At 39.0% G+C, this 11,409-nt stretch overlaps 1 protein-coding gene across 1 annotated transcript; it reads right to left on the bottom strand.

The window, feature by feature from the left end:
- Positions 1 to 2,904: 2,904 nt before the first annotated feature.
- LOC132124422 (membrane progesterone receptor epsilon-like) lies at positions 2,905 to 5,558 on the bottom strand. The gene has a single exon (XM_059535417.1). The coding sequence runs from the start codon at positions 4,207 to 4,209 to the stop codon at positions 3,094 to 3,096; it is 1,116 nt and encodes a 371-aa protein (XP_059391400.1). The 5' UTR covers positions 4,210 to 5,558; the 3' UTR covers positions 2,905 to 3,093.
- Between the last annotated feature and the right edge of the window lie 5,851 nt (positions 5,559 to 11,409).

Genomic DNA, 11,409 nt, shown 5'->3' with positions numbered 1-11,409 from the left:
ATTTCCCTACAAATCATTTAAGGTGTCTGTCCATTTAAAGATCGGAGGTCATTGCTGCACAATGTGCACATCCAAGATATATTTATGTGTTTTGTGCTTTGGTGTTTGCTTTGTGAAATAAGAGTCATAAGAGAGTTACTCTGCATTTGTCAATCACACACACACAGACACACACACAAAGCCGGATATGTAAATATACGCCAATTCACACCTGCAGACGTGGAAATGTGAACATAACATCCTTCTCTCAAAGGATTTCTCAGCTTAACATTTAATTTAGAGCACTTATTTGGTCCCACTTTCAGATGGCCTTAACTACTTTGCATTTGCATTTGAATTAATAATTTACAATACAATCCACTTATTGTGTACATACGTTTCTACATTGTACTTATATTTTAAAAAATACCTGTATGTAATTACATATTTTAATTGCACTGTTGACCCATCCCTTAAACCTTAACCCACCCTTAAACCTACCCATACAAACCAAACCTGTCCCTAACCTTACCTTATATTTTGATTTAAGTACATAGTAGTTGAGGCTACCCAATATAAAGTGGGATCACATTTTATTCTGATTTCAACATGTATCTTATACAAATAAAATAAAAAATGCACATTCATACATCTTCTTTTACAAATGAAACACAGACCTGATTTAGCATTTAAATTTATTAATCTAGTTTTCATCTTTTGATACAGATGAAATTGATGGAAATAGAAGCAGTACAATAACTCTTATATATTAATATCCACTAAACTGACAAGTCTTCTTGTTTCATATTCAAGCCTATATCCTAATAAGTAAGATATATTAGCATGATCTACTCAAGTAAACCATGATTATAAACTCACACTACAGCAGTGGGCATACAGCATAGTTTCCAGTGCATTAACACTATAATCTGTCTTCTCCCCTGAGAACTACAACTGTTCTAGACAAACTGTTCTAGAACTAGATTTTCTAATCAAGCTGTTTTAAACAGTTTTTAAATATTCATATTTTGTTGTTTTCTCCAGAGCGAACATATTTGATAGAGGTTTAGTCTCTTGTACATTTGATTTGTAGAGTATAACTATATACATCTTATTACAGGTGTGAGGTCTTAGCATAAGGTGAGCAATATGACTGCACAAAGTTGTCAGACCTGTACAATGGCAAACAAATGTCTCAAGCAGCCCAACAATGCTCTTGTCAAAATTGCTGAAACCTTCCGGTTCTAAAAAGTTGTCCGGTTTTGTAGACAACCCAGCTTAATCTATTAAAGCTGGATAAAATGTGGGTCCCTGTCAAGATCACAGAATAGTGCAGAAACACTATGGTAATTTATGTGCAAATAATAATTCTGTCTAGACTTGTGCAACACAGTGCAATGTAACAAATTCTTTATCTCATTATAGGATACAGACAGTATTAAGTATGAGGCTTTAAAACTCAAGTTATTAATGAATAACAAATGAATCCCTGTAAATGATGAAATATATTAAAACTGAAAAAAAGAAAATGCTATAAGATATCCTCACACCTATTGCAACTATTCGGCCTGCTTGACTTTGAAATTGGAGGACAGAACAACAGAGACATAACATCTTTTTTGACAGCCATAATATCTGATTCATTAATTATCTCAATTTGTCATTCACAGCAACAAAGAGACATGTTCACACAGAAATTCACAAATATCGTTAAACCACACCAAACTCTCAGACTAAATAACCTAAGTTTCACTAAAGCACTTAACACACTCTCTTATAAGAGCACCATTTACTGAAAGTATCTGATTGGATGAAAGAAAATTCAACTACCCTGCAGAAAGACCAGTGACAACTCATGGCTGTATAATACAGCCAACTAGTAGCACTTTCTAGACCGGCACCTGATCGAAGTTATTAATTTACCACAGACATTTTTGTGTAGCACATGACTACAGTTAACCTGTGTCTTCAAAACTGGCCTTTACAGTAAAAACAGTACTTGTTGATATGTTTTTCAACAATATGGCTTTGTTTTTCTCCTTTCAGTCTCAACACCAAGGCCTTCAACCAAATGTCAAGTCATAGAGAAGCATATACAATCAAAAGCAATGCATAGTTACAGTAGATCATGATAAAGCATTTCAACTGAAATCTACAGTTACTACCTGTGCTGCCACACAACTTAATTAAGGTCTATAATTGAAAATATTGATAGTATAGAGTGAAATGTATGGTTCATAAAACAGTGAAGGGTGTAGTTTATCGCTGCAGTGATGTAAACTCCGCCCCTCTCATTTCCCTTTGCTTCAAACAATTTGGCTGAAGCTATTTGTGTGTGTGTGCACTTCCTGTTTAAAGGGTTTGTTAAAAAGAAGGAGGAAATGTGAGTGGGCGGATGAGAAGAAAAAGCCAGACAGCGATAAACAGATAGACTAAGAAAGACTATTTCAAAGATGAAGAGTGTTACTGTATAAGGTGTCTATTAAAAGCTCAATAATGCGTCATTTTAAACCCTTCTTGAGTGAAAATTATGAGAACTTTCTGGAACCAAAAAGCACGTTCATAAATAGAGACCCTGGAGAGCAAATGAGTCAGCTTCCTGATTACAGAGCAGCAAGGACTTTGACCACCCGACAGCAAAAAAAACACAGCCTCCCTCCAAAGTCCTTACAATGAAACCTGCTAAAACATTAACAATTTTTGCAAATAATGCCTACTGAGCACTTTTCAGTGGCCATATCAAAAGGTATAGTTCACCCAAAAAATTTAAAAATTTCACTACAAAACATTCTTTCCTCCATGGAATGCAAAAAGTTTAAAATATGATCTCGACTCTGAATATACCAGTAGTCATATGGATTAATTTCGTTTTATCTTTACGTCCTTATTAGAGCATGAGAGTTTTGGGTCCCATTAAAATTGCAAAAGAAAGAAAGCCACATGAGTTTTTAGACAACATGAGGGTGAGTTAATAATCACAATTCTCCTTTTTGGGTGAGTGATCCCTTTTAAAATGATTGAAACAAGTTCATACTGCAGAAATCATTAAAACATTGTTCAAAAATGAAAATCTAAAACAAGAACTTTAAACCTGACCAGTACACAGTGTCTCTCCTAATGTCCCTTTAGCTTTTTTTGCTCTGGTGCGTAGATGCGATATGCCTGCCAACCATAACGGGCTATAATGCATGCTATGCACCCCTGCAGGAACAACATGACCCCATAGGTGGACCAGAGTGTTGGTCCAGGGAGCTTAGGTGGCATTGCAGGTGATAGTACCAAAGTTGGGTTGAGAAGCACAGCCTGCATCTCTACTTTGATCATTTGCATCTCATCCAGGATTGACAGGAAGGTGCAGCAATGGAACCACTGATGGCTGTGACCCCAGATATCAAAGTTCCCTGGAGAAAAACGTTCTGGGATCTTACTGATATTGAAGAGGGCAGACACCACCAGCCAAAAGCAATGGCGGTAGAAGAAGACAGCCATGGTGGAGAACAGATGAGGGGAGGAGGAGGACGGCGAGCTCACGGAGAGGCGGTAGAAGATAGGAGTGGAGGAGATGAAAAACGGAAGGAGGAAGACAAGGGTGCGGACAGCATAGCGGTACTTCCGCCAGCACTGTCTGGTGTTACAGCAGGTGATGATGCATATGATAGCGACCAGACAGGAGGATGGGATGTAGAGGCTTTCAAAGAACAGCTGGAAGTGAGTGGGAGAAGATGCAGAGGGCCAAGCCTCATCATCGGCGTTTAGGCTCTTCCTTTGAGTAGAGTTCGGTTCCCCGAATTCAATCTCTGGAATTCCTGCTTGAGGATGGATGTAGTAGTAATATGCCAGTGAGGAACCCACTGTATACGCACTAATAGTGCCATAGTCCACAAAGAAACAGATTTCACGAATGATGAGTGACATGGAGTTGAGAAGATGAGCCAGGCTGCTGGCTAGCAGCAGGTACAACACTCCCAGAAAGTAGTTCCAGAAAGGGTAGAAAAAAGGATTGCTAGGTTCAGGCGCTCCTTCCCACGCGAAAACCTCCAAAAAGTGAAATGCAAACACAAAAATTGGGAGGAAATGTGTCCAGAAGTTTCCGGTCTCATTGGTGGGACGAAAAGCAGAGGCTAGGCACTGCCGTAGACTGTAGTTGGGGAAACGATAACCAGACAGAATGAAGTTCTCAGTCACTCTTGGTGGAACATCAGTGTTACGTAGTAATGGAAGTGACCACATGATTTGACCGACCAAAAGACGAATTCACTGATGAGCAATAAAAATATCTCCTGAGCTTAGAATCATTGTTGAATTAGATTTTTAAACTGATAACACACATAGCTAGCACTACGAAGGTGAAGGTAGTCATTAAATAACTAGTATTGCATACAGAACGCTTGACTGTCAAACTGTATGACATCACAGAGGCAAAACTGTCATTTTAGTAATCCTTTAGAACCATTTATGGAGTTCATGTGCAGATTTCAGCAGGCAAAGGCAAATACTATGGCTCAATACAAATCCAAACAGCATGTGCTGAAATGACTGTGGATTTAGCAGAAATAAATAACCCTGCTGTTGCAAGTGCAAAGGTCAATGGCTCCAGGGTCTCTTTTTTTCCGTTAGCTCAAGTCTTTTCGTTTTGAAACTATGAACGATTAAAAAACAATCACCGAGAATGCTCCTCTACCACTGTTCAAGTCTTCCAAGTCAACGATCCGGCCGTGACGTTCATGTCACCTGAGGTTCACACGACCTCGGGCACACATTTGAGCAAGCAGTGAGCTTGTTTTTCAGTGCTGAAGGTCTCGTTCGCTTCTCACTGCGGCTGCATCTCTTCTGCATTAAAGCTTTCGAAAGTAGGTCATGTGGGACACCGTCGCGCACCGGCCGGTCTCTGAAAACGAGCGTCACTCCTCGGTGTTTTATTCATGCTCCGTTGTGCATAATTAATCGGCCAGATTATCGCGTGCTGTCTCGTATGAAGATGCGCTGTAGAATAGCAGACTATCTCAAAAACAGCCGTTTCGTGCAGTCTCACTGCGGTGTTTTATCTCAGAACGGGAACAGAGAACACGTCTCGTCTGTGTGCCGGCTAATTCCTCTATTTTCGCCCATGTTAAATACAGTTGTGCTGGTTTAAGCGTCTCTTCGCTCAACATTCGCATTGCGGTGCTGTGTGATCCGTCACGAGCTCTTTTCCAGGAAGGAGATTTTTCATTTCGGCTCGACAGCAATTCTAAATAAACAGTCAACCGGCTGCAGTCCCTTTATCGTTAGATTGCCCTTGACTTCTTGCACAAATGCCGGCTGTGAGGTGCTGGAGGACTGTCTGTACTGTAGCTCTTGTCCGGACGTTACTTAATCAGGATAAAAGCGTCCGTGTTGCCAGCTCCGGCAAAGCAGCGCAGATCTCTAACGTGATGTGTGTGTTTGTAGTCATACGAGCTGTAGTTTCTCTAAACGTGTTCAACAAATTCTCCGTCAGCAGTCAGTGTCTCTCTTTATCTGTCTCTCTTTCTCACACATACACTTGTGTAGGCTCTATCTTTCTCCCCCACGCGCTAGACAAAACACTCGCCGAAGGCTACGGCGTTTACAGCTTCTGACTCATGACCGATTTCAGGTCTTTTACCCCAAAGTTGATATACTTTACAATACGTCAAATAAGAGTTTTGTATTTTAGGGAGAGCATTTGTCTTTTAAACTTAAAAAATTTGTACAAGATGGGCAAGCTGTTTTAAAACAGCTGGCTAACTAACCACAGACAAAAGGTTATGTTTAACTACTTCATATTTTGTATAACTATGATCCATTGTAGCTGTAAATTGATATACATCTCCTAAGTACTATAGAAAAACTATATTGATATAAAGCTGCTTTCTGTTTTCAATTTGGCTCAGATCACAAACGAAACTTGTGCTTGTGCAGATATTTGTGTTTACACATTTGCAACAATATCCGTTTTGTATCACATGAGTAAAAAAAATAAAAAATAAAGATTTGTTACAGTGTAAACGAAGCCTTATTTACACAATACAGTGCTAGCTGAAGTTTCTCACTCTGCCTTTAAAATATATATATATATATATATATATATATATATATATATATATATATATATATATATATATATATATATATATATATATAGACAGGAAAGGATCTCGAGTCAGAACTCAAACACATGTTTTGAGCTCTTTTTTTTAGTTTACTAGCAGTAAAACGAAATTTTAATCACCCATACAGAGGGCTACCCATTTATCACTTCTAGGCCACCTGAATTGTTCATAATGACACCATAACATGTCATGAAACCGCACTTTCACAGCAAACAGCACATACTGTTAACCTCTTAGCATTACTGTTGAATTACTCACAACTCACACACATCTGAACTTTTGAGTCCTCCAGCATAAACAGTCTATAAAGCCTCTGTAAGAATGCCAGGTGGCCCTATGATGGGCAGTGAGTTGGAAGAATAGTGCTATCATTAGAGAATATTGATTTGTTACACGGGCCAGCTGGCAGAATGGATAGCAAATGTCTGATTGTGCTGATTTTGGATTATTTCTACAGCATATTGTGATGGGACAGTATTGGTTATTAGTCACTTACAGTATCATAATCAGCCTTTCATATCAAAAACACCATGCCTTTTGGAAAAGTAGCGGCAGCAGTAGTATTTTAATATTTTAATAAACTCATTTATATTTTAAGCCTTTCTCATGCGCTTGGACTCCTCTGAAGATCATATTTTATTAAGACATTTTAATAAAATATTTAATAAGTTTTCCTGTCATTTAAATGTGAATAGGTCAGTGGGCTTTATACTCTGTGTGGGCATACTGTAGTTCTCACATAAAGTTTTTAATACTGTGCTACATAGCATGCAGTATACTGCCAATGTAGGCGCAGTATCATAAAAATGCCATTTATGTTGATAGGTTGCATGAGTCAATGTCAATGTCACCTTTATTTATATAGCGCTTTAAACAAAATACATTGCGTCAAAGCAACTGAACAACATTCATTAGGAAAACAGTGTCAATAATGCAAAAATGATAGTTAAAGGCAGTTCATCATTTGGATTCAGTTATGTCATCTCTGTTCAGTTAAATAGTGTCTGTGCATTTATTTGCAATCAAGTCAACGATATCGCTGTAGATGAAGTGTCCCCAACTAAGCAAGCCAGAGGCGACAGCGGCAAGGAACCGAAACTCCATCGGTGACAGAATGGAGAAAAAAACCTTGGGAGAAACCAGGCTCAGTTGGGGGGCCAGTTCTCCTCTGACCAAACAAAACCAGTAGTTCAATTCCAGGCTGCAGCAGAGTCAGATTGTGCAGAAGAATCATCTGTTTCCTGTGGTCTTGTCCTGGTGCTCCTCTGAGACAAGGTCTTTACAGGGGATCTGTATCTGGGGCTCTAGTTGTCCTGGTCTCCACTGTCTTTCAGGGATGTAGAGGTCCTTTCTAGGTGCTGATCCAGCATCTGGTCTGGATACGTACTGGATCCGGGTGACTGCAGTGACCCTCTGATCTGGACACAGACTGGATCTGGTGGCCACGGTGACCTCGGAATAAGAGAGAAACAGACAAATATTAGCGTAGATGCCATTCTTCTAATGATGTAGCAAGTACATAGGTTGTTATGGGAAGTGTTTCCGGTTCCGGTTTACCTAATTAATGCAGCCTAAAAATCCTTTAACGGATTTGGATAATAAAAGCATATTAGTATGTTATGTGTATGCCAGGTTAAAGAGATGGGTCTTTAATCTAGATTTAAACTGCAAGAGTGTGTCTGCCTCCCGAACAATGTTAGGTAGGTTATTCCAGAGTTTGGGCGCCAAATAGGAAAAGGATCTGCCGCCTGCAGTTGATTTTGATATTCTAGGTATTATCAAATTGCCTAAGTTTTGAGAACGTAGCGGACGTAGAGGATTATAATGTAAAAGGAGCTCATTCAAATACTGAGGTGCTAAACCATTCAGGGCTTTATAAGTAATAAGCAATATTTTAAAATCTATGCGATGCTTGATAGGGAGCCAGTGCAGTGTTGACAGGACCGGGGTAATATGGTCATACTTCCTAGTTCTAGTAAGAACTCTTGCTGCTGCATTTTGGACTAGCTGTAGTTTGTTTACTAAGCGTGCAGAACAACCACCCAATAAAGCATTACAATAATCTAACCTTGAGGTCATAAATGCATGGATTAACATTTCTGCATTTGACATTGAGAGCATAGGCCGTAATTTAGATATATTTTTGAGATGGAAAAATGAAGTTTTACAAATGCTAGAAATGTGGCTTTCTAAGGAAAGATCGCGATCAAGTAGCACACCTAGGTTCCTAACTGATGACGAAGAATTGACAGAGCAACCATCAAGTCTTAGACAGTGTTCTAGGTTATTACAAGCAGAGTTTTTAGGTCCTATAATTAACACCTCTGTTTTTTCAGAATTTAGCAGTAAGAAATTACTCGTCATCCAGTTTTTTATATCGACTATGCAATCCATTAGTTTTTCAAATTGGTGTGTTTCACCGGGCTGCGAAGAAATATAGAGCTGAGTATCATCAGCATAACAGTGAAAGCTAACACCATGTTTCCTGATGATATCTCCCAAGGGTAACATATAAAGCGTGAAGAGTAGCGGCCCTAGTACTGAGCCTTGAGGTACTCCATACTGCACTTGTGATCGATAGGATACATCTTCATTCACTGCTACGAACTGATGGCGGTCATATAAGTACGATTTAAACCATGCTAATGCACTTCCACTGATGCCAACAAAGTATTCAAGTCTATGCAAAAGAATGTTGTGGTCAATTGTATCAAACGCAGCACTAAGATCCAATAAAACTAATAGAGAGTGAGTGAACATGTATATGTACTCACTAGGGGATGGGCTTTGCTGGATGATTGATTGGGTGCTGTGTATTTGGTGACCACCTCCCTGAGGATTAGTCAGACAAGGCCTCTGTGGGTATTGAAGTATACTAGTTTATAGATGAGATGAAAGATGAATTCAGTGCCTGTGGAGGTGAAATAGGAGTAGGTGCAGCAATGAATATCAGATGTGTCGCCATAGCTATCAGATGAAAACCACAGACTTCACCCTTCAGCAGAGTACATGCTTCATATACAGTACAGAACAAACCCAAACTAAGATTAAATTGGAGGCCCCCAGCACTCTAATACCTCAAACAAGTTGAGACTGATTCTCATCTGCAAGAGTCAAGTTCTCAGGTATTTGAAGGTATGCATTATACACTAAACACCTGAGCATTTGAATATTACTGATTTAACCATTTGCTGTTATCACAAATTAATGCTATAGGGATGATTTATACATAAGCTCCTGTATCAGTGTCACCGATGACAGATAAATGACTTGATGGGAAGTGAATTGTTCACTCAGCTTTTGAGAGGACATAGGAAAGGGTTAATCTGCAAATAGGATAAGAGGATAAGAACAGCCCCATGTGGCAGTTTGCAGAATTACATAGCTCTTATGAGAAAGGCAAAGGCATTGTTAAAGAAATACAATGTTAAGGCCTAACATAACAAACAGATGGACGGTCGAATGCACTTGAATTTCAGAAGAGAAAGAACAGATGTGTATTTGTGTCACCTGATGCCTGGAGGGTGCTGATCCACGTGACGTGCGAGGGATCGTCGGTCTGAATCCTGCAGAGGTACATGACCACACACAGGTTTTGAATAGTCTTTACAACATGCTTTGTGAGTGATGCATTGTGGTTTTTCGTCCCATTCAAAAAGATTATGACCCACAAACAAACAAGTTCTTTCTTTCCCAGTTTGAAACGAGACAAAACATTAAAAGCTGCTGAACTGAAAACGCACTCTGGCATGATCCAACATGCGGACACATACTCACCAATCATCATGTCTGGTTCTGGACCCTGGTGTAGAAACAGGGCTCAAAAATAAGGTTTCTTTTTTTCCTGCTGGCCCTATAACTAAGATTTCCATTGGCCCTGCCAAATGTTTCCTGGCCCAAATAGAATAAATATTTTTAGCTGAATTAATGTTAACCTGTTTTTAACCAAAAAAAAAAAGATTAATTATTATTATTATTTGAAAGATAAATGTGGAAACTGGAACTTAAATTCTAAAGTCATCCTTTGTTTTAAAGGCCAGATAACACAGTATACAAAGCAGGGAAATTAGGAAATGATGAAATGAGACGTCAAAGTGTATTGTACTCACCTGTTTTAACACATGCTGTTCCTGAGTTAATCACAGTTTCCATCCCGTCACCCAAATATGGACTATAGATGGCAGCATGTAATGAGGAGCACTTGACACTTACTATACCTCCTCACTGCTGTGTTATAGGTTCATTAAAGCATTCCTTCTACTACAGTTCAAGTGTCCATGAATAGAACACCACAGACAGAGCACCAGGGAATAAATCTCCTCTGAACTTACACCTACTTCAGCTTGAGCTGTTCCTTCAGTTCCTGTTTCCTGAGGACATCATGTCCATTTTTGTTAACACCCTGTGTACTTTCACAAGCCTCCCCTGAACACTTCACTTTCATTGTTTACATATTGTGAAATAAATGCTGACCTCACTGTGTCTGTTTTCACTGACCACCAAAACATAAAATACAACAAAAATTAAAAGCAGCAAAACACAATGATGGTGAAAAGTGTGTGTGAGTGTGACTACAATCGATACCAAGTTATTCTTAGTGACTAGTGAAATGTCTAGCTGACAATGTTGTCATCCTGCAGGCTATGATTATCATTCAATCGATGTATGAACCAGCTTTCCACATGCCATCTCAGTCACTTTACATAAAATTAGTTAGACAACCATCATTTCTCTCTCTCTCTCACACACAGTTTTTTTATTTATCTCATAGGACAATCCGTTGACTGCCATTGATTTTTATACTAAGCTAATGATATTTTCTGTCATGTAAAACCTATACACCCCCCCCCCCCCCCTCTATTTTCAGTTTTCAGGCTGTGGCTACATTTACATTTACATTTAATCATTTAGCAGACGCTTTTATCGAAAACGACTTACAAATGAGAACAATAGAAGCAGTCAGGTCAACAAGAGAACAACAACAGTATACAAGTGCCATGAGTAGGCATAGGTAGGTTTTTTTTTTTTTTTTTTTTTTTTTTTTTTTTTAATTAAAAGACAAGAAAAGGAAAAGTGCTAGTGTTAGTTGGTTAAGTGCAGGCGAAAAAGATGAGTCTTTAGCTGTTTCTTGAAAATGAGTAAAGACTCAGCTGTACGAATTGAGATTGGGAGGTCATTCCACCATCTGGGCACAGTCCAGGAAAAGGTCCGTGAAAGTGATTTTGAACTTCTTTGGGATGGTACCACAAGGCGTCATTCAACTTGCAGAGCGCAAACTTCTGGAGAGCACATAAGATTTAACCAATGAGTTTAGGTA

The sequence above is a fragment of the Carassius carassius genome, chromosome 3 (assembly GCF_963082965.1).
Source record: "Carassius carassius chromosome 3, fCarCar2.1, whole genome shotgun sequence".
NCBI classification, from domain to species: domain Eukaryota; kingdom Metazoa; phylum Chordata; class Actinopteri; order Cypriniformes; family Cyprinidae; genus Carassius; species Carassius carassius.
Note: the sequence above shows the minus strand (reverse complement) of the source record. Positions and strands in the feature narration are given on the sequence as shown.